At 40.9% G+C, this 24,558-nt stretch overlaps 1 protein-coding gene across 1 annotated transcript in view; it reads left to right on the top strand.

Moving 5' to 3' along the window:
• Window positions 1-24,558, top strand: part of POLA1 (DNA polymerase alpha 1, catalytic subunit) — a 329,016-nt gene that overhangs the window by 23,180 nt on the left and 281,278 nt on the right. Inside the window, exons 10-18 of the mRNA XM_065423293.1 lie at window positions 103-281; window positions 4,585-4,697; window positions 5,135-5,251; window positions 9,980-10,054; window positions 11,893-12,031; window positions 18,833-18,987; window positions 20,939-21,023; window positions 22,679-22,740; window positions 24,311-24,400. Coding sequence (XP_065279365.1) covers window positions 103-281; window positions 4,585-4,697; window positions 5,135-5,251; window positions 9,980-10,054; window positions 11,893-12,031; window positions 18,833-18,987; window positions 20,939-21,023; window positions 22,679-22,740; window positions 24,311-24,400 — 1,015 coding nt within the window. The remainder of the gene's footprint in view (window positions 1-102; window positions 282-4,584; window positions 4,698-5,134; window positions 5,252-9,979; window positions 10,055-11,892; window positions 12,032-18,832; window positions 18,988-20,938; window positions 21,024-22,678; window positions 22,741-24,310; window positions 24,401-24,558) is intronic.

Here is a 24,558-nt window from a genome sequence, read left to right as displayed (position 1 = left end):
ATGTTAGCTGGTTTCTTGTAACAGATCTTAAGTCATGTCTTCTCAAAAGTTATGGTTGTAGTGAACATACAACCTTACTCATCTGTTTTTCAATACTTGCAGAAGTTCTTTTCTCCCTGATATGTCCTGTTGGACCAGAATGGATAAGGATGAAATTGATTTAGTTGCCTCAGAAGTTCAAGTGGACCCCAGTTGCCTGCCACTAGTGAACGGGGAAGATGGTGATCAAGTCTTTAGGTTTTATTGGCTGGATGCTTACGAAGATCAGTATAGTCAACCAGGTACCTACACATTTAAAGACAGAAAGTAATTCTCTCGTTCCCTTCAATTTAATCTCGCCATGAAGGCAGGGATTTTCAAAGGAGCCCAAGGAAAGACTAGCTGCTCTCTATGCCTGTTGAAGTTCTCCCCCGGAAGCTGCTTTGTAACTTGCACAGGGTTATTCCTCCCTCTATATGATATAACTACTTGACAAAATGAAAGTCTTGTCTATTATTTGTGGTCTGGTATAGTGTTAGGGGGGAAGGAAAAGGATTTTAGTGCAGTTAAATCTGGGGAATATGCTGACATTATTTGCCTCTGTGTGCTAGGAATGAGTTGATGTATCTAACTTCTTGGCTAAGTGGTACAATAGTTAAATGCACCGTTCTCTTCCTTTTGAAAATATAATCTGAAATCCTGATTAGATCATTAGTTTGATCTCCTAGGTCCTGATAAACCTGTCTTTGTATTACAAGTCACATGTGTTGGAGGAGTTGGAGGAGAGGAGGCAGACTGGTTGTGGAATAGATATTATTGTGCAAAAATCTTCATAAAGCTCTGCCAAGATACCTCAGTCCTATCTCACTTATTTCATAGCTCTAGTGCTTTTGGTCTCTGTCTTCCATGCATATCAACCTCATTCACACTCTTAGTGGTAGAGGAAAAATACCTCTTTTGGAGGCTTTGGACTAATGCTCCAAGTGCTAAGTCTAATGCATTTTGCAGTTACACCTTTCTTAACTTGTGGTGCCAAGGGGTTAAATATGAGTCGGTCTCTTTGTATGCTGAGTGCATTGAAAAGCTTCCTGATGAGAGCAGCTAGTGATCACTGAAGCCGTGGTGAAATCAATGATTCTAATATAAAATAGCTACTCTTAAAGACCCTGTTATTGTTTTTTACTTCTGTCTTGGCTTATAAGTCAGTGGTTGCTGAATGGAACATAATTATGAAAGGATTTATTTTTCTTGCATGTTTTTCTTGCATAAGAATGTCCTTACTTTGACATTTCAAGGTTGAATAATAGACTGCACCTGGTTTCAATTAATAGTGCAAGGGGGGAAGTAAATGTTGACATTACTTTTTGTTTAACAGTTTCATTATTTTTATGGAAAATGGGCATAAACAATGTCAAATACATTGCTTGAAATGAAGCTGGACTGCAAGATAAATAAGACTCTAAAATCATTTGTAACTTTGAAATACAATCTGTTTTCCTTCATGGTTCCCTTAAACTGTTTTATGGAAAGAATTGGAAGGCTGTACTCCTATCTTAAAAATTTGATGAAATAAATAATAAAATAAAACAATAGGTGTCCATCTAGTGCTCTGGTCACCTGTCCCATAGCTTAAAAAGCTAAGAATAAACCAGGAACTACTCCTAAATATCTCAACCTTAGCCCACACCCTTATTAAAGGCTTAATGAAGGAGGTGAGGGAGAAAGAGAACCTGGGCTCTGGTAGACCAAGGGAGCAAGTCCTGAAATGGAAGACCTCCCAAAAATTGTTTATATTGAAGGAGCTCCAGCTCAAACACCTCTGATCTCAGTAATGGCAGTATGTTGTAGGAGGAGAGAGAAATCTCCAGTAACCAAGTCCAAAATTATGAAACGATTTTTCTTATAGGTTAACACTAGGCTTATCGGAATGTGATTTTTATTTTTTAATAATTTTGGGTCGGTAATGTTTGTTTTGAAGCATTTTTTAACATTTTTATCAATGTAGATTTTCATGGTTGTGGGAGATTATGGGAAGAGGTTCAGATGATAGCGGGGAGTCAGACAGTGATTGAATGACAGTACATCTTGAGATTCAAAAAGTGAAGGCTTTATAGCTGTTAAAACAAATTGTCAACATCACATTGTGGATAAATGTAAAGTAATGCACATTGGGAAAAAATAACCCCAACTATACATACAATATGATGGGAGCTAATTTAGCTACAACTAATCAGGAAAGAGATCTTGGAGTCCTCGTGGATAGTTCTCTGAAGACGTCCACGCAGTGTGCAGCGGCAGTCAAAAAAGCAAACAGGATGTTAGGAATCATTAAAAAAGGGATAGAGAACAAGACAGAGAATATCTTATTGCCCTTTTATAAATCCATGGTACGCCCACATCTTGAATACTGCGTACAGATGTGGTCTCTTTATCTCAAAAAAGATATACTGGCATTGGAAAAGGTTCAGAGAGGGGCAACTAAAATGATTAGGGGTTTGGAACGGGTCCCATATGAGAAGAGATTAAAGAGGCTAGGACTTTTCAGCTTGGAAAAGAGGAGACTGGGGGGGATATGACAGAGGTATATAAAATCATGAGTGATGTGGAGAAAGTGAATAAGGAAAAGTTATTTACTTGTTTCCATAATATAAGAACTAGGGGCCACCAAATGAAATTAATGGGTGGCAGGTTTAAAACAAATAAAAGGAAGAAGTTCTTCACACAGCGCAGTCAACCTGTGGAACTCCTTGCCTGAGGAGCTTGTGAAGGCTAGGACTATAACAGGGTTTAAAAGAACTAGATAAATTCATGGAGGTTAAGTCCATTAATGGCTATTAGCCAGGATGGGTAAGGAATGGTGTCCCTAGCCTCTGTTTGTCAGAGGGTGGAGATGGATGGCAGAAGAGAGATCACTTGATCATTACCTGTTAGGTTCACTCCCTCTGGGGCACCTGGCACTGGCCACTGTCAGTAGACAGGATACTGGGCTGGATGGACCTTTGGTCTGACCCAGTATGGCCGTTCTTATGTTCTTAAAACAAATTGTCGACATCACATGTCAGACTATACAGAGTAAACATCCTTGTTCTTGAGCAGCAATTTTCTTAATTTTTCCTGTCTGTAAATTTCTGCCATCATCAATAGAAATATTTGTGTGTGTGTGTGTGTGTGTGTGTGTGTGTGTGAGGGGGGAGTGAAATCGACATTTACCAATAAAAATATAATCCTTCCAATCCTAGTTAAAACCAAACTCCTGAATGCTACCCAGAAGCTGATTGAAAGGTAACAGCCCTGTTTTAATGTGCTCCCATCTTACAAGTCCACTTAAGTGGACTGCAGCATTCTGTGCTAGCTTCAGCTTTCAAATGTTTCCAAGGTGTAATCCCATGTAGCGTGCATTATAGCTGGTTCGTTGTACCTTTAATCTTGCGGTGATGCAGATGTGGATAATTGTGGCAAGGTCCACAATGAAAAGAAAAGATTGGTGAAAAAGCTGTCTTGGCTACACCTGTTACCTGGACATCCAGGAGCACCCTGAATTTAACAGCATCCCCAAGTTGTCCACCTGTACTGTTGCACTCCCTTTGTGAGGGGCGCTGATGTAAGTTCCACCAACTTCCAGTTGCTTCCGCTAACCTCACCATTCTCTCTCTATTACCTGGATGGAGTCACAACCAGCTAGCTGTCATCCAAGACCTAAGTTTTCTAGGCACTGGGAAATGCATCCCGTTGCTCCAGCAGAGTCAAATGTGATGGGGATGTAGAGCTGGGTACCATCAGCATACTGAATGCAATGAACTCTCCTCACTAACCCTCCTAGTGGCCCCATATACTCACTGAACAAGACAGGTGACAAGCACCGTGCAGGAGAGCCCTTGGGGCAGGGGAATTATTTCATTGACCATGAGTTGCAGGAAAGATTGTTGTACTTGTGAGGTCTTGTTTTTTGTGTGTGCTATTCTTTTGAGCAGTGAATTGTCAAATATAAAACTTTCTGGATTTTACTATGGGAATTATTGCTGCGAAAATTCATAAGTTTGGGACTTGAAGCTGATAAATCTATTGAGTGAAATTTTCAGTGGATTGCAAAAGGCCTTCCACCAACTTAATTGGGTATAAAGGAGTCTTAATCTTGGAGAACTGAGTAAGGAAAAAACTTCATTGTCCTGGTTACCATCTCACACACCTCCATCTGGGAGGTTCGAGCCTTTTATGGAATAATTGACACCACACACATTTCAGCATTTTCTTTCTTCACCTACTTTTTCTTTAGGGGGAATGAGAAGCTGTAAGAATAGAACTCTGAGAACAGAAGATAGTGGTGTGATGCCATCTTCTGTGCTTGACATTGCTTGGTTACCACAGTTTTGGAGGTGGATGGTTAAGGACCACATAAGTACTAGGTTTATAAAGTGATTGCTTAGATATTTGTAGAGCACTGTCTGTCAGCAGATGGAACTGTCAAGGACTACAAATTGGAAATTACTTTGGTCCTGTGGGTGAATTAATCTTTCTTTAGTTATACTTAAAGTGGCAGCTTTTCTGCTAGCAGCATCTTTGAGAATTTTTGGTTCCCTAATATCTAGTCTTTTCTTCCTTTCTCAGGTGTGGTATTTCTGTTTGGTAAAGTGTGGATTGAATCAGCAGAGACCTATGTCAGCTGTTGTGTGACAGTGAAAAATATTGAGAGAATTATCTATCTACTGCCACGTGAGATGGTAGGCCTGAATTTCAGTGGGCTGCTGATGGGAAGCTATTGAAGTAAAATGCCTTCTGACTTGCTTACATGGAAAAAACAAGCTGTGCTGATTGTTGCATATGTGATATTCATCATGCAGAGTAGAATATCCCTGATTTTCAAGCTATAATGACGTGGCTAAGAAAAGGGCAGTTCCTTTACCTGAAACTAATGGTGGCAGTTTTCTTGGGTGATCTCCTGCTTACCATGTTAAGTTTCCAAGTCCTCTGTTTTAAGTAGTATTTCATAAATTTTACATTTTGTGAACTCCTTTATTTTGGTGCCATAATATTCCTTGGCTACAAGCTTTGATTGTATGTCAGTTTACCCATTAAAATAACCCTGAATTTTGCTGACTTGTTAATGTTTGTTGTCACAATCTGTAAATGAAATAATTTGATTTGACTCTCTTTAAAGCAAATGGACCTAACTTCTGGTAAAGAGACAGAGAATCCTGTGACTATGATGAACATCTACCAAGAATTTAATGACCAGATTGCTGTAAAATACAAGATCATGAAGTTCAGATCCAAGGTTCGTCTCTTTTGTACATCACGCTCAATCCCTTCCTATTTTTCTGTTTTTGGAGGGCAGAAAACTTTCAGTGGATAGCCATGCTGGTTGGTGTGTGGGTGGAAAAGGCAAAGTTATAACTTGCATGTATGTGTATGTTTTCCTGTAACAGTGACTATCTGAATCTTTCTCAACTCAAGAATAAGTGAAACAGAGTTTGGAGATGAGCCTAGTATAGAACAGAATTTTAACCCCAAAGCTAATATGATTAATGGCAGAATATTGATAAAAGGTCAGCATCATCATCTCTGTGTGAGAAGTCAGCTTTCTTTGAGATCTAAGGCTGTGTCCTGACTTTTCTTACTAGGACTTGTTACATTCAAAACAGTTTTCAAATATGGTTATGACCAAACAGTTTGTATACGTGCCATCATGATTATAAATGTTAAACCTTGCTAAAATCCTGCCAATGGATTAGTTAATAGTACAGTTTTAGCCAACACAACTTTGTGAATCAATTTTGTTTCTATATTGTGAACCCCAAACCACTAATGGACCTGGTTCAAGGTCTTCCTTCTTCCCCCCGTCTCTGCCACATATACTAGAAGTCAGTGTACTACATTTATGTAGCACTTCCAGTTTACTGTAATGCACTTTTTTGCCCAAAGCTTGCTGAGGGATACACACAACATGGCTTCACTTACTAGAATAGAGAAAGTGTACATGCCCAGGTGAGCTAGCAACTAAACAGCAGTCCTTCTGTGATGCTGACAGTACTGATTCCTGGACTGCCAATATTCATTTCTCTTAAACATCCTAATTTTTGTAATGAATATTGAGCATAAGGGGGAAAAACCACCTGTGGCCCTCTGGATAGGGCACTGGGCTAGGACTTCAAATTTGGTTCTTTGATTTTTCTTCCACTGACCTGCAGTGACATTGAACAAATTGCTTCACCTTGTTGCTTATTTTTTCCCTTCCACTTTTTATCTGTTGTTTTTCTCTTTAGATTTTAAGCTCTCTGGGGGCAGGAACTGTTTTTTATGACTGTACAATGCCTAGCACATTAGGGGGTCCTGATCTTGGTTGGACCTTCTAGACACTACTGTACTGTAAACCATTAATAAGTCCGATAACGTTCCCTTTTTGTGGGAATTAGGATGCCATCTTGAGATTTAAACTGTTCATTGGATCCCTAGTTGTGCTTGACATTTGTGACTCCTCTACGTATTTGGGCCACTCCACAAGCAGTTAAGAGAACGGTGAAGCGGAAAAGGTTGCTCTATTGGAAAATAGAGGCAGACACGATGTGGGATAGAGAATAGGTGTCAGAGGAATCTGTTCATAAAGGTACAGTTCTGCAAAGCAAAATATGCAGAAATTGTTCTAGCAAGGGCATCACAAATTTGGGCTGAAGTGCATTGCTAGAGCTGTGTGAGGAAGCTTATTCAATCACTTCACAAGCACTCATTAACTTTTCTTTCCCTTTCCCCTCTTTAATGTGTGTGGATAAAATGCCAGTGTCTCTTTGCAGTCCAGACTTGGATGAAGATGAGTCCAACTCGAGCATCGTGTTTCTTCCATTAAGTGCTCAGATGGCTCTTCCTACTTTCTTGGAGTCTCAAGCTGAGCGTTCACAAAGCATTACAGTATAACTTTGGGACTAGTTTTATTTTCTTGGATTAGTGATCAATGCTGTCATTAAACCCTTGTGTAAAATGTTTGACAAGGGGTTTGAAAGGCAGAGGAAAACAGAGGAAGAATGAATAAAAACACAGGTGTGTAAAATGAGGGGAAAATCAAAATATTGATGGACAACTCTAAATGTTCTAAAGCATGATGGAAATGCAAGTGCTTCCCAAATGGCTCCTAAATAGCAAGTTCACCCAATAAATATCATACATATGTGCAGCAATATGTAATCCAGTGCAATATTTTCAGCCTTCAATAGTGGACAGATTGCATGCTTCTTTGGCACATTCCAGCAACACACATTTCATCTGTTTCAGATTTTCTTATGATCAAAATAATTCTGACAAGTTTACCTTTGAATTTTTTTCACTGTTTCTACTTGTATGTTCTTATTATAACGTACTTGTACTTGTAAATGGGAGATGTAGGTGGGTAGTTTTAAGATTGGGTGTAAAGCAGGGATATGCTAGCTCACTGCTCAGGAAGAGAAATCTGAAGAACCCTGAAGAAAATAACTAAAGTTTAATGAAGCGGGCTTCAGTAACAATGACTTGAAAGCATATGCTTTGGATTGTCCTTTGAAAAGGTGCTGAAGGATCAGAAGAACTCTTTTTTAAAAACAAACAAACAAACAAAAAACCTTGTGCACGTGCAGAGTGACAGTTAAAAGATGATACAGGAAGAGATAACAAAGGTTAAAATAAAGATACAACTGCAGGTAGAGATTATAGATGTTGAAAGTGGGGTAAGCCACAGTGCAAAACCCTCTTTTATATAGGTGCAGTGTGTCTACACTGGGTGTTGCAGTTACCCCAGTACAAGTCTTGTCAGATAGACAGGCCTGTATTTCAATATGATGATGATAGCTTTATTCATTGCATAGCAAGATATCAAACAAAGGCCTTCTGTGTGAAGACCAAATACTGATCTGAGAGAGAGGACAAACAAATGTTGTATCGTACTGTTCAGATGGTAATTTGCTACCAGGTCTGAATTGACTTGTCTCTGTATATTAAGACTAGCTAGATGGGGAAGGCTAGGGGGAATGGTCTCCTATAAAGCTTTGAACACTACATAAACATACTTTAGCTAATCATAGTTCCTGCATTGCCAAAAAAGGATGGGAAAAATTTAATACCTTTAATCACAAAGCTGCATATCATATGAACTTTTTTTAAAGAACATGCCTTTTATTGAGGCATTAATACTTCAGTATTAAAACATGCTTGGCCTGTTCTTTATCTTTCAATAAACAAAACTACAGTAGTAAAAGGCTTGCTTTCTAGTTTGCCAATTCTTTGAAATTCTCCTCCTTCAAGTTGCCTTTGATTTCAATGGGAGCTGCGGGATCAGGCCCTAAGACACAAATACAGCTTTCCTTGAAGTCGATTTTAAAATTGTAAATTAGCTTCTCCAAAGCCAATAGGCTTAAACAATTACTTACTTTAAAAAAAAAAAAAAAGGATTGGCTCTAAAATTTTGTCCTGTAGCTTTAATGTATATATTCAGTTCATCCATTAACAGGGCTATTTTTGAAATATTTGGAAGAAGTTTTCATTAATTATTTCCTCCATTATAATCAATTTATTTCAAAAAAGGCATTGGCATCTGAAGTCAACTTGCTATAAAATTAATCTGCTTTGTTTTCATGTGCAGAGTGCATAGCTACAGTGGCTACGTGGATTTCTGGTTTGTGGGAAAATTTGGTTTTGTTCCAGTTCAGAGTAAAAATTGAAATTTCCCAGAAACTGGAAATTACATAAGTTTCATTTTTGAAAACACTGACACATGATATTTCTGAAACAAAATATGCTCTTGGACACCCCAACAGCTGCTGACTGAAATTGATGTGATTAGCAGTAGCAAAACTGACAAGATTCTCTGAAGAGCAGCGGTGAAACTGACCAGAATCCTGTAAATTTCAGTTGATAGCTGGCAGGGCTTGCACTTTTGCAGCAGCGCTGCTCGAAAACCTCTCCTTACAAAATGATTGAAAATACTTAAGTGAAAATATTGCTACATACCAAGCTGATGTGACCCGCTCAATAGAACTACATCTAATCCACGACCTGATGATTTATATTGGAACAAAGGGAAGATAACGTCAATCAAGGAAGCTTTGAAACTTAACAGCCAATCATTGCTCCTCCATGTCTAATTTCTGAAAGAACACTTAATGGGCAGATAGCATTTTTACGGCTCTTTACACTTCACTGCAGTTATGATCAGAGGCTCACATGCTCTCTTTTACTCCATAGTCAGGTTAAATCCACAAGAAGTGGTTTGAACCTATGTGTTTTAAAAAGACAAGACAGTAGTGGAGTCCTGGTCTATGACTAGGGCCAGTAGGACCTACGGCAATACAAATAACACGCACCACAAGTGACTCTTCACCATCTGTTTGCATAATGGGTGCAATGTGCTGTTCTCCAGCTGGTGCAATAGCACAGGATAGCCACGCAAATCCGGAATCCTTAGTCTCCAGGCAATTTTAACATAGTTCTGAACAGTAAGGCTGTGTCTACACTGCGCAGCTTACAATGGAGCAGCTGTGCCACTATAGCCGTGCCATTGTAAGGCAGGCAGTGAAGCCACTCTTTGTCGCCAGGAGAGAGCTCTCCTGACGACAAAATAAAACCACTCCCAATGAGGGACAGTAGCTTTGTCGGCTTTGTCTACACCGGTGCTTTTCGTCATTAAAACTTTTGTAGTTTAGGGGTATTTTTTTTTTCCCCCCCACACCCCTGAGTGACACAAGTTTTTTAACGATAAAAGTGCAGTGTGGACATGGACTAAGTGTGGTTGGAGCCTGCTTTAGCATCGCTAGTAACTTATGAACATGATGTTAGAGACCTACTTGTCCAATAGCAAAGGGAGGCTAAGCTTTATAGCTGCTGTAAGGAGAGTAATGAGATCAGATGAATGAGCATTTGCATCACGTTTGGTTTTTATTCCTTTTTTTCTCTTATTGGAAAGAATGAATGTTCAGTATACTGATATTTAAAAAAAATCTTAGCACCTAATACATAGTATTTAAAATCTTTTTATTTTGCATAGAAAGTTGAAAAGAATTATGCTTTTGAGATCCCGGATGTTCCAGCAAAGTCTGACTACCTAGAAGTTAGGTATTTGGTGAGTAAAACTAATCTGATGAGAGGCCACATCACTGGAATAGTTCTATTGAACTTAATCTTATTTACATAAGTACATATAATAACAGAATTTTGTCCTTAACTTATGGCTACACCCACTTTGCAACATGTAAACTAGTTGCTTTTTATTTTTAAAATTTGTCTTTTGGAGCTTATTTAACTTAATGTTTTTTTGTTTTTGTTTTCCTTATATCATTGATGTGCTGGCCAGTCCCTGCTGTAGCTAGTTAATTACAATGAAACTGAAAGTGAATAGCAAATTAAAACATTTTAAATCAGTATATCCTAGATCTACTAAAGCTTTCTATTTATCTCGGTGTTAGCTGCACTCCCCAAAAAATAAAACACGAAGAAATTAAAACAAAAATCTCATTCATCAATGTTAATGATGGAGGTATTTATTATGGAGGTATTTATTCCTGATTAGTCAGGCTTTCTTTTTTATTTTTTTGTTTACTTTTTTGCCCTTTGGCCTCAGTTAAGCAATGTATTTAAATGTGTGTAACTTTAAACACCCAGGTGAGACTGTTCTCAGCCTAAAATCAGGCATATGCTTAAGTGCCTTGTGATAGTGAAACTTACTATACACAAATGTCCTATTTGTATTGGTCTTTTATGAGGCTCCAGGGCAAGAGAAACTTTCTTTAGAAATGAGGGAAATACAGTAACAGAGACACAAGTTCCCAGCAAGACTCTGGGACAGGGATAGTAACAACTAATTTTAATCATTTAAAAAAAATTGACTAGGTTTCAAATTGACAGTATTCCCTTCTAAATATCTTTTGTTAATTGCTGATCTGGGGACATTACAGGCACCATCTTAATGCGTTCAGCCACGTTGCAGGGATTAAGGTCATATCTGAAGGGTAAAGTAAATGCATGTTAGCTGCCCAAAATGCTGCTTTAGCACTTCAGGAGCATTCTAATCTTATCGGTCTGCAAACAGTGAATGTAGCTGGAAAGCTGTCAGATGCATAAAACAATATAATTAACTTGCAGTATTTATTTAAGCAGTTTCTATATTAAAAATGTTGAGTTATGTGGGTCATGGCTGATACCAACACACTCTTGTTTCCCATGTGCACACAGATTTTGGCGTGTACCTTTTTGGATCAATTTCCTGGCTTATGTGTAGGCTTGCAGATTTCCATTTTTATTTTTTTTATAATTTCCACAGATAATGTGGGTTTATTTTTAAGCATTTTTTTCTTTTTTTTCCTATTTAAATTTTCACAGTTGGGGAAAATTAAAGAGGAGGCCAGACAATTTTTTTAATTACAGTAGACATTGAGTTTCAAAAAGTTAAGCTTTATAAATCACGAAAACACAAATTGTCAACATCATATGTCAAAATATACAGAGTAAATATCTTTAAATCAACAAATCATACCTGTTTTTACTTTTTCATTCACTAGTTTGTAACGAGCCTAATTCAAAATTCAGTGGATTCTGACTCTTAAGTTCTCAAGCAGCATTTTTCTTACTTTGCATTTCTGTACATTTCAGTTATTATTGATGGGAATTCCTTTTCATTGGTTTGTGTAAGTTCGGTGAAATAGATGTTTGCAGATATTTACTGGTAAAAATGGAATTAATCAAAACCTACTTATGTAGAGTTTTGTTAAAACAATAGTCTGTATTATAGCAACCCAAGTAGTATCATTCTGATGAGACGGAGTTTTACTCCTGTGAAACTGGCACATTTCAGATATGGTTTAGTTTGTTTATACTGCTGCTTGAGCATAATATGTTGACATGCCTTTTTTTTTTTTTTTTTTTTAAATACAATGACTTATCCCTTTCTTTTGATTATGTCAGGCTGAATTCCCCCGGCTTCCTCAAGATCTGAAAGGAGAGACATTTTCTCATGTATTTGGAACGAACACTTCTAGCCTGGAACTTCTCTTGATGAGTAGGAAGATCAAAGGACCAAGCTGGCTGGAAATAAAAAATCCACGTATGAGGATTTGCATGTCAAGTACTTAATAGATTGCTGAAAAATAAATTTGGAAGGGGATGGTAGATGAGTTGATCAGTACAGTTCTATCTTGTCAAATCTTTTAGATTAGAAGTCCTTGAGGGCAGTATTATGAGAAGTGATGTTTTTAGATTTCGTAAACAGGACCTATTAGAAAGCCGTTTATTCTGAGAGGCAAGCAAGGTTTGCCTATTTGGTCTGATTTCAATGTTGACCGCTCTTGAGCTGATTTCCTCCTTCGCTTCCTTCACCCCTTTCCCCCCCCAATTCTGTACTCTCTGTTTTGTGCTCTTTGGGACTTGATCCTTCAGAATGTCATTTTTTATACAAAAAGGTATAGCCCGTGGGCAACGGCACCACAGTAGTAAGGTGACTGGGCTTCTTGTGATACCCCCTTAAAGAGGAGTGGGAAAGAAAAACTTGATTTGATTCTGTGACCGAATTTCTAAATGGTTCTGAGTGTCAGTTTAGCTCCAGTAATGCCACAGTGTAAAATGTTACAGGAATTTAGGCACTCGCCATGCTTGGCTTAAAGATAGTGTTTGATCATAAGTGTTTAATTTTAACTTTACTCTGACTTCTGGAACTGTTTCTGGATAATACCCAGTACAAATTACTCCATCAATAGTTTACACAAAATGACATGGTTGGAAACACCCCGTGTGCTTTCAACTTCGGTCATTGTTTGAGTGTTTGTCTATGGGGATCCCTCTCTGTGTGCAAGTGCACCTCATATACATTCAGAATCTTTGAATATTAGTGTCTCTGGAGCCATGCCTGCTCCCTCCATGTCTTCATGCTCCCAGCAACCCCAGGGCATAAAGGGCAGAGCAGCTGCAACCATCTCTTAGTTCCCTCTTACCAGCTGTGGCAGTGAGATGGAACCAGGCATTCTGCCTGCTGCCCCTTAGTCCATTCTCCAAATCTATCCTTATCTAGCTTATTAGGGTTAATTCCTTAAATATCTCCCCCATTTTCTTTAATTTTTTCTTTGTTTATACTTTATTTTTAAAAAAACCTTATTTTCTCTCCGCACTTTGTGCCACAACCACTTAAAATAGCAGTTTCAAATCCTGCCCATCTTGTGACTGGCTTATTCCCCGTCCAGACAGTTTGTTTTTGTCTTGGTGAGAGCCTTCTGCCTAATTGATGCTCCATCTGCCAGTTGTCCCTTCTCCAGAACAAGAAAATCGAGAGAGGCTAAAATTGTGTCTTATAGAGCAGCCTGTGAGGGGCATTTCAGACCCACAAGAATGGGCATGGAGCTCCAAGATGGGACTTTCCACCTCTTAGTCTGTGTGCTCCTATGACATCCAGGATGCAACGGCAAAGGCTGGTATCCATAAGAAGTCAAATCTGGGACCGACTGGCCATAAAGACATAGTAGCCAAAGACAAGCTCAGCACTGTTAGCTGCTCCAGCAACAAAGACAAGTACTGCCTCTTCCACACTGAGGTAAGGTAGATCAGAGCATTGGATCAAACATGGTACCTGGTACTGATCTTACTTCCTTGAGAAAGGAAAAGTTGAGAGGCCTCAAGGAGAGCTATTTCCTTTACACTCAGTTCTTTGGAGGAGAGTGAAGTCCTCTCGTACTAAAGGGGCAAGTGACACTGATTCAACTTTCTTCTTGGCACTGAAGGGCTCTGAGGCTTCTCTGGTCCCTACATCTGATACAGATTCCTTTAAACCAAAAATTGAAATACTGACACTGTCAACTGAGGAACTAACTGTTGTTCTGGTTATTGCATTATTGGTGATGGAAGTTCTCTTTTCCCATACCATTTTTTCTACTGAGTGTGCATCATCTGGCACTGATTCAAATGTCTAAGCTCCTGGTACAGACCTTGCCTGAGAGATCAGCACTGCAGATAGAGGAGACCTTTTCCTGACCGTACTTTCTTCCCCGTCCAGTGCTGCTGGGAGCCTTCACCTCATCACTCTCCAAGATCAGGAGATGATTCATTCCTCCAGACCAGAATCCCTCATTTCAGAGCCCCAGCTTACCCACCATGTGGATGGCAGGGGCCCAGCCAACTGTATCCTAACTAACCTGGTTAACCATATGCATACAACTTTCCACTATGCCTATTTAGGCTTACTAGGGTGCTTTTAGAAGTGGGTCTCCTTCCCGATTGTTGCACAGATGTAGGTCTCATTCTCCGGTGGCCTCAGTTTCAAGACTTCCCACGGAAGTTCTCAGGGATGGGAGTGGATAAAGAGGAGTTAAGCCCTGAACCACTGGTCCGGTACCCTTCAACTTCTCCCACAGACCCATCATCATCATGTCCTGAAAAGGCAGGCTCTTCTGCCCTCATACCAGCTCCAGATGATTTCAGAACTTTTCAAGAGCTGCTATCTTGAATTGTTGATACCTTGGAGATTGAGACATCCGTGATTGTGGAAAAGGCCCATCAATTATTTGCTTTCCTCCTCTTTTGGGCAGTTTAGCAAGGCCTATAAATGAAGGCATTTTGGAGCCAGCTAAAGATATCCGGGCCCTGATATCCTCGCCCAACTGCAAAGCAAGTGGGGAAAAAAAGATATTAAGTTTCATAGAGGGGCTTTCGAACCATTCTGTATACCTCTGACCCCGGTGTCTTTGGTAGTCCCTGTGGCATAGGAGAAAGCTAGGCAGCCTGGCCTACCACATGCTACTTCTGAAGATAAGTCTCCAGAAAGCTTGATCTCATTTGAAGGAAAGCTTACTCCTGCACTTTGCTCCAACTACTCATAGCAATTACTAAGCATTGTTCACTAAGTATGACTTTTTGGCATGGGACCAGGTTATCTTCCTCTGTGAACAAGCTTCCTCCAGAAGCTAAGGAGGAATTAAAGTCTGTAATCTTTGAATGGCAACTGGTGGCAAAATCATCTCTACAAGTGGCTATGGATGTTTTTGATACTGCAGCTTGATCTGTGGCTTATGGCAGCTACAGTGGAGAGGCTTTATGGCTTGAAGTGTCAGGCATCACAAAGGAGATACATAACACCTTAAAGGAATTGCCCTTTGAGAGGGCAGACTTATTTTGCAGTTGAACAGATGAAGTCTTGCATTCCTTGAAAGACTCCAAAGCCACATTGACATCTGAACAACTTGCATGTCAGGGCCATGGTATAAATACCCAGAGATTTCAATCTGAGTCCACCTATTCTCAACAATGGCCTCCTGATTATCCTCTGAGGATGAAACCCATGTGTACTCAAAGGAGGCCACCTGCTGCAGTCACCAGCCACTGTGACTTCATTGAAACAGCATGTTTGACATAAAGGTTAAGAGTCATAACCTAGCCAGACTAGAACCATCCCTGAACCCTATCTTTGTATGCCATCTTTTCCTATTTTGTCATGTTTGGACTGGAATAGCCAACAATAAATGGGTACTAGAAGTCCTCTTCTATAGGTACACTATGCAATTCCAGTCTGTGCCTCCTGTCCCCCATCCATCTGCGGTGACCCTTCTTCTGAAAATCAACTGAAAGAATTAGCGGCCTCCCTGCTTCTCCTCGGAGGCATGGAGGAGCTGGAATTTTAAAAAAAAGATGCCTGATGTTTCCTTACTGTGAAGAAAAAATGGGGTCTTTGTCCTATCCTCAGCTTGAGAGAACTGAACAAATTCCTGAGATTCAGAATGGTAATGTCAGCCTCCATCATCCTTTGCTTGCAGGCTTAAGACTGTGTTGTGGCTGTCTACCTTCAAGACACATGATTCCATATTGCAATCCAACCAGCTCATAGGATATATCTGCAATTCACAGGAGGGTCCAATTGTTTTCAATACAAGGTACTGCTGTTCAGCCTCTGTACAGCACTGAGCGTCCTCCCAAAATATTTAGCTCACTTTTTAAGGAAACAAGGCATTTGTCTATCCATATCTAGATGATTGGCTGATTGGTGGGAGGTACCATCAGAATGTTGCTACAACTCTGAACTTTGTCCTCCACCTGTTTAGAGAGCTGGACCTTATCACAAACTACAACAAATCATCACTCAGACCGTTGCAGACAATAGAGTACAAATCGGCAAAGGCATGCTTTCCAGAAGAGAAGCTTCTGTTTATCTAGACAGTCTTTTCCAACATTAAGATAAATCAATCACTCACAGTAAGAACCTGCCTCCAACTGTACGGCTGCATCAGCTTTCACTTAAGTGATGCCGCTAGCCATCACCTATGTCTGTTGCATCCAATCTCAGCCAGTCCTGTATCAACCTGTGGAACATCAAATGGACATATTTGTTGAAGTTGTAGCTCATGTATTTGGTGATTTCTAAATTCATGGACAGATGCTCAGAATCTTCAAAAAGGGGCCCCTCACCTACAAAGGCATTGATTACACACTCCTTAGGAACTGGTTGAGGTGCTCACCTGGACCATCTTCAGATACATGGGATATGGTCCCAGAAGGAGATGAGTCTCCTCATAAATGTCCTAGAACTCCAAGCAATCAGATTAGCTTGCAAAGCATTGCTCCTGGCTTTAAAGAATTTCACTGTACAGATGCATTTATGATGTATGATGTAAACCAGGAGGGAGGTGCCCATCCTTTGTCCTTGTGCCAAGAAGAATCAGATTATGGACATGGTATATGGACAATTGCTCTTCATCTTCCGGGAGCCAACAACAATTTAGCAGATTTTCTCAGCAGACAATCTATCACCTGTCATGAATGGCCTCAGAAGAGCTCCCTCCTCAGACCAATATTTCAGCAGTGGGGAAATCCCATTTTAAGCTTAGTCCCCATCCAAGAGAACACAAAGCGTATGTCCACACTCCTAGCCCGGGTGGACAGACTCTCAGTAGTGGGGCTCAAGTTAGTGCCCTAAAAATAGCAGTGTGGCTGTTGGTGCTTAGGCTTGCAGCTCAAGGTCTTAAGCCTGGGTGGTTGGGTGGGTTTGAGAGCCTGAGCTGCAATGTCCACACTACTATTTTTAGCATGATAGCCCATGCCCTGCTTGCATGAGTCTCTCTATCTGGGCTGGGACTTGCTCCCAGCTGCAGTGTAGACACTCCCAAAGTGCCCAGTCTTCTTTGTTTCAAAGCGGGTCAGAGCCCAGGATTCATGCAAGACACCTTTCTCATATGGCGGAATCAAAGTCTCCATCTCTCTAATATCCAGGATTATATGGAAAGTCTGAATGCAGCAGATCCTGATAGTTCCTTGTTGGCTGAGGCATTTTTGGCTAATGGGTCACTTCCAAATGTCAACTCAGCCTCCAATAGCAATTCCAAACAGTTCAGAAATAATGTCACCGAACAAAGGTCACATTGAACCCGGACTTGAAATTGTTGCACTTGACAGCTTGGATGTTGGCTGGTTAAGTGCCACTGACAGAGACTGTTTGTTCTACGTACGAGAAATCCTATGGTGAAGCAGGAGTCCCTAGTGAGTAATGAAAAATCTACTCCTCGGAGGTGAAAAGATTTTCTTTTTGGGCAGCCCAGCGCAACCTTGATCCGTTGGAGGTCCCTTTTACCAAGATCCTTGATTATATCATCCATCTACATTTTTCTGGATTCTCATTCAGTTCAATTACAGTCCCACCTTGCAGCAATTCCGGCATGCCACCCATCCTGAGTCATGTTAGTTTTTTTCCTACACTACTGCATCCAGATTTTTAAGAGTTGCTTCCCACTGATTTATGGAGCCACCTCCCGAATGGGATCATCATAATGTCCTTTGAGGCCTCCCTTTGAACCCTCTTCTGAATACACTATACCACCTTACTCTCAAGACAGCTTTTTATCATCCCCACTACGCCAGACAGAAGGGTCAGTGAACTCCAAAGTCTCATGGCCAACCCTCCTTGCACAGCATTCCACGAAGATAAGATGGTGCTGAGAAGCCATCCTAAATTTATTCCCAAACTCGTTTCAGACTTTCATTTAAATGAATTTATTAATCTCCCTCTTTTTTTCTTTCCAAAACCACACCCTTACCCAGAGGAGAAGAAACTTCATATTTTAGCTGTATTGAGGGTCTTGCTATGCTACCTGACTAGGACAAAGCCCATTATAAACAATGCCCCTGCCTTTTTTGTTGTTAGTAGTGGTTCCAGAGGACATGCCTTTTCCCCCCCCAGAGAATATTTAAATGGATCACCTAGTGTATTTCATTCTTCTGTCCTATGGCTGATGTTCCTTTTCCTCTAAATACCACAGGTCATTTGACTAGAGCTCAGGCTTTAGCAGACAAGGAAGTATCCCCATTATCTCAGAACTGCAAGGCAGCCATTTGAAGTAGTCCCCTCACTTTTGTTAAACATTATGCCCTTGACCTGGCTGCAAGATCAGATGTCAAATTTGGGAGGGCAGTATTAAAGTAGATAATTAGTTAGAGGTAGTGTGGACTCCTCAATCCGACCTTCCAGATTAGGTGACTGGCAAGCAGCACCCTGAGGTGGTATCCACATGGACAAATGTTCAAAGAATTAAAAACAGTTACTATAAGGTAAGTAACTGTGTTTTTTCAGGATGTTTTGTTGGTGTGGATCCTACAACCTACCCTTCTTCCCTGGTTTTTCAAAATCTCCCTTAAATGGAGATTCTGAATGAGCACGGGAACTGACTGATGGTTATGGCTTCTCTGCCCTTGGTTAGGGGACACAAGGACATGCAGGGCACAAACAGACGCTGCTATTGGATGATTTTCATCTCACAAGCGTACTTAGAGGGATTCGCATGGACAAAACAACTTGGAGAACCAGTTATTGTAAGGTAGCCATTTCCCCCCCCTTATGATGACCTTATCATTCTTTTAAGTGGCTCATTTGTTTCCACAGAGCCCTTGAGTCAGTCAGTCAGTTGGTGTAAGGTGGAGGCAACGGCACTGAAACCTGACTTGGTGAATGTAGTTAGAGATCTTCCTCCTCCTCCCCTTGTGATCATGTCTCTCAGCATGAGGACAATTCAGAATGTGAAGACTCACCAGCATGAGGTAAATGATCAGCGTTGGTGATGAGTTTGATTTTTTTTGTATGGCATATGCTAAGTAAGAATTAGTAACTGGAAGAACTTCACCAGCCAGAAAGCCTTGATTGTGATGTCTGCAATGGATCTGATTCTGCAATGAGATCTGTGCAGTTGAACCCCACTGTGGGCTGATGTATCCATCTGCTCAGAGCTCATTACAAGATCAGGGTCTCAGTTTGTATATTAAAATTTTGTTGTTTTACGGAAAACACCCCAAAATGCAATCTTTGGTTATAGTAGACTAAATAAATCTTTTTCTTTTAAAGAAACACACAACGGATTATATATACCCAGTAATGTGGCTTTTACGCGCTATGTATTCTGATTAAAATAAAGGATTACCTCTGATAAACAAATTTTTATAGCAGATTGGGAAACCGATTTGAACTCGCATACTAGCTATTATGCTGCTGCCACTTTTTATTCATCAAGATAGAAAACCACAGCAGTAGATTTTAGACCAGTGGTGGGCAACCTGTGGCCCGCAGGCCGCATGTGGCCCATCAGGGGAATCCGCTGGCGGTCCGCGAAACAGTGTTTACATTGACTGTCCGCGGGCACAGTCGCCTGCAGCTCCGACTGGTAGTGGTTTGCTGTTCCCAGCCAATGGGAGCTGCGGGAACCGGCGTCCAGCATGTTCCTGCGGCCCGCGCTGCTTCCTGCAGCTGCCATTGGCTGGGAATGGTGAACCGCGGCCACTGGGAGCTGCGGGTGGACGTGCCTGCGGATGGTCAATTTAAACACTGTCTCGCGGCCTGCCAGCGGATTACCATGACGGGCCGTGTGCGGTCCGCGGACCACAGGTTGCCCACCACTGCTTTAGACTACCCACTGTAATTAAATGCTTTAAACTGTATATTTTAAACATGCTAACAAGTTGGCCTCACCGTGTTAATTTTCTAAAACTTGCACTAACCAGAATAAAATTCCAAAAAAGCTAAAGCTAATACTGTCCTACTAGCTTGTAGTACAAGATACCAGTATGGAATATATGTAGTGTCGCAGATTATTTATACAGACAGTTGTTTCCAAAAACTCTTTTATTAAAGCTGGTCAGAAGCATTCCAGCAAAACGTTTTTTGTCAGAGTTTGGCCAATTCACCAAAACTGAAACATTCTGCGGAGAGCAGGTTCCAATGGAATCTGCCAGCTCACCTGCCTGCATCCTGCGGAGGGAGGGATAGCTCAGTGGTTTGAGCATTGGCCTGCTAAACCCAGGGTTGTGAGCTCAATCCTTGAGGGGGCCACTTAGCGATCTGGGGCAATAATCAGTACTTGGTCCTGCTAGTGAAGGCAGGGGGCTGGACTCGATGACCTTTCAAGATCCCTTCCAGTTCTATGAGATAGGTATATCCTCAGCAGCTGGTCTAGTGGTTTGCTGAAGAGCCTGCTTTTTCCAGGCTTCTGGCTCCTCAACGAGCTGAGAGCTTGTGCCTCTTTGGCACCCCAGGGTTCCAGGCAGTCCTCCTATCAGAGTGTCCCAGGGTTGGGGATCACAGGCTCCGTCCCCCACTCCTTGGTGCTTCATTTCCTATTTGCAGAAAACATCAAAATTTTGGAGTTTTGTTCCAAATCAGAACAAAACTCGATCTTGAAATACCAAAATCCTTCATGAAGCGGGGTTGCCTCTCTCCACCCGGTTCTGTATTTGATATCAAAATCCAGTAATAGTATTTCTTGACCGGTAGCTTGTGCTACTTAAGATCAGTAAACAATGCTGAAAACTTCAGCAATTTGCAGCTGAAATTCACTTAAAGTAGGCAATTGCCTTTTTTAAAAAAGGAGGAATAATTGGAGAAGACTGTTCAAAAGCAAGTGGAGGGATAGAGGCAATTTGATACTGTTAACCTGATGTAAATATGCAGATGCATATTATCATAGTTTGTTATCATAGTATTTCTCATTTCTTGGTGTAGGTCATGGCTGTTGCAGCTCTAGTCCATCAAAGATTTTGTTTGGATAAAGCACCTCCTCAGCCTCCTTTCCAGACACACTTCTGTGGTGAGTAATTGGACCAAGTTATGGGTAGAGCAATTTTAAATGTTTGCTTCAATAACTTCACTTGACTCCCTTTTTAATATCTATTTTTAAAATGTTTATTGGAGAGAGGTGCAAGCAAGAATTTCTGTGTGAACAGTCCTTTCCCCGCAGTCTGTCAGCAGTAATGGTATGATGCCTGAGTGGTGGTGGGGAGAGAGCTAATTAGGTGAGGTGCTTGGATTTTATTCACTATCCCACAGTTTCCTCCATATTTTTAAACTTAGTTGCTATGACATTTACTTGGTAGAAATCTTAGGGTTTGTCTATGAAGGCAAAGTAACCTCCCTCCAAACATCCTCTGCCTCTCTTTCTGTCCTTTTTCCTCCTCCCACTTGTTGCTTTAAAATTTTTTTTTTTTTATTATTTAATTTAAATACAGTTCAGTCTTTTAAAGTAAAAGTTCAGCTAGAAGCAGGCCAGCAATAGCTTCAGTTGAACTTCTTTTTAAAAGGCTGAGCTGAGATCTCAAGGCAGTAATATGAAATTAAGAAATATGAAAACTTAAAAGATGCACAGCTGAGCATGTGGGTGTGGTCAACTGGCTTATCAACCCAGAATGCCTCAGATCCCAACTGATAGCCACGTAGAGCTTTGGAGGCCCATAGAGGAGCTAGAATGTGAACTGTAAGTGCTCCCCTGGCACAGTTTGAGAATGGCTAATGACATATAATTAGGGTTTGGGCTTGAAAGGATTAGATTTTTATTGGTAAATGTTGATAAATATCAATTTCACCACTCACACAAATGATGAAAAAATATTTCCATCGATGATGATCAAAATTTACAGATAGGCAAAGTAAGAAAAATACTGCTTGGGAACTTACTAGAGTATGATTTATGGATATTAATTTGTATATTTTAACATGGGATGTTGACAATTTGTTTTAACAGTTACAAAATTTAACTTTTTGAATCTCAACATCTACTGTTGTTAAATCATTTTGCCTGCCCCCCCTCTTTTTTCCTGTTTCCCCCCCCATAATTTCCCACATCTGTGAACATTTAAATAAATAAAAATAGAAAAAAATGCTTACAAATAAACTGATATGATCTGTCAATTATTAAAAAATCTAATTCTGTCAACCCTACTTCTAATAGTTTTACTTTTATTGGATTTATTTATTGTTAATTTCTTTTAAACTAAATGCCACTCTGAAAAACATAAAATCTATGTAATTTTAACTCAAAAGCCATGGCAGAGTTTAAATTTCTTTAAACGTAGCTGAGACTTTTTTTTTTTTTTTTAAATAGAAGTCCCTGTTAAAAGCAAGATGTTAGATTAGATTGTCTTCTGCTTATCTGTTCTGGTTTAGTGACTTGTCAATTTCCAGCCCAGAAAACTGTCTTTTTAATCAAGTTTAAACTCTTGAATTTAGTTTTATAGTAGATAGCTTCATTTTAATTCAGTTGTTGAATCTTGGTGTGGACTTGACTTCATTTTGTATCTTGTACAGTGCCAAGCACACTGTTACTACCTAATAAGTTAAGGCGGCATTTCGTCCGGACCCATTGGATCCGAAGACTCTTAAATTAAAAAGATAGTCTTCTAACAAATGACATTGTTTTTCATACCATATGCTCAAATGAGACCAAACCACTTATAATTTCTTTTGCAGTTATTTCCAAACCAAATGATTGTATTTTCCCTTACGACTTCAAAGAAATCATTAAAAGCAAGGTAACTTATTTTCTTAGCATTCAGAATAGAATGCCTTCTGAGATACTGCCTTTGAATTGTGGGAGAAGAGATTTGGATGGAGCAGTTTAGAGCGCTAGCTTTTGTCTCTGAAAATGTACATTCAAATCTTTACTTTACATCCTCTTTGAAAACATACCTGCTGATCTGTCACTATTTATGTTACAAAACTGTCATATAATTTGGCACAGTTGGCAGTTCAAAAGGTTCAGGAAGAATGTTACAGGTAAGATTTGAGGTACGTTGGCAGAGCTTTGTGGGGCAGTTTTACATTGTATTTTATTTTGTTATACTTATTTCAAGCTGATTGTGTTAGACCAGAAGTGGGCAAACTACGGCCCTCGGGCCACATCCAGCCCGCAGAACATTCCTGCCTGGCCCCCTAAGCTCCTGCCCGTCCCGTCCCCTGCTGTTCTCCCTCCCCCGCAAACTCAGCTCACTGTGCCACTGGTGCAGTGCTCTGGGCGATGCAGCTGCGAGCTCCTGGGGCAGTGCAGCTGCAGAGCCCGGGCCTGACCCGGTGCTCTGTGCTGCGCGGCGGCGTGGCTGGCTCTCCAGCCGGGCGGCGTGGCTGGCTCTCCAGCCGGGCGGCGTGGCTGGCTCTCCAGCCGGGCGGCGTGGCTGGCTCTCCAGCCGGGCGGCTGTAGCGCTGCCAACCACCGGTGTTCCAGGCAGCATTGTAAGGGGGCAGGGAGCGGGGGGGTTGGATAGAGGGCAGGGGGGTTCAGGGTGGTGGTCAGGGGGCGGGGGTGTGGATAGGGGTTGGGACGGTCAGAGGGCGGGGAACAGGTGGATTGAATGGGGGCAGGAGTCCTGGGGGGGCAGTCAGGAAGGAAAGAGGGGGTTGGATGGGGTGGGGGTGGTCAGGGGACAGGGAGAAGGAGTGGTTGGATGGGGCAGGGGTCCCAGGGAGGCAGTCAGGAAGGAGGGGTGGTTGGATAGGGCAGGGGTCCGGGGGGGAGGGGGGCGCGTCAGGGAGCAAGAAGGGGGGGGGGGAGGGGGTTGGATAGGGGGCGGGGGCTGGGCCACGTCTGGCTGTTTGGGGAGGCACAGCTTCCCCTAACTGGCCCTCCATACAATTTTGGAAATAGGATGCGGCCCTCAGGCCAAAAAGTTTGCCCGCCCCTGTGTTAGATTCTCATTTTCACGTGCAATAAAGTCCATCAAAATTTCTTTTAAAAAATCCTCTTCATTTTTAAAGAGCCACTACAAAGTTTGGCAGAACAAAAATGTAACCTACTCTTTTTTTGTGTGTGATATTAAGCCTGTGGGCAAATGTTATGTATATCATATGTAGCACTGTCTCGCTGTTCCTGACTCCTAGCAAGATTCTTGAAACACTTGCACCCAAAGGCAAAACAGAAAAGGGTATGTGAGAAAAGCTTTCTGTAGCCATGTGCATGAGAACAAGAAGCCTTCAATTATGAAGGAAAAAAGTCTGCAGTGTTTATTGTAGTCTTGTAACTCATGAGTGAGGGAGAGGGTTTTTCATTTTAAACTTTAAGTATTTATTGGGTCATTGAAACCAGGTACTCCCTCTTGCTCCTCTTAGAATTCTAACGTAGAGATTGCTGCAACAGAGAGAACGTTACTGGGATTTTTCCTTGCGAAGGTTCACAAAATTGACCCAGATATTATTGTGGTGAGTAACTATTAACTTGACTTTAATAGATATAAACTAAGAAATATGTTGACTGGGCAGATGTTAACTTAATTCTTGGTTTCTTTGCCCTTAAAGCTTTTACATTTATTTCACTCTGCCTCATGATTTAACTTGCTTTAATGGTTATAAAATAGAGC

The sequence above is a fragment of the Emys orbicularis genome, chromosome 1 (genome assembly GCF_028017835.1).
Source record: "Emys orbicularis isolate rEmyOrb1 chromosome 1, rEmyOrb1.hap1, whole genome shotgun sequence".
NCBI lineage: Eukaryota > Metazoa > Chordata > Testudines > Emydidae > Emys > Emys orbicularis.
This window is presented reverse-complemented; position numbering and strand designations above follow the sequence as displayed.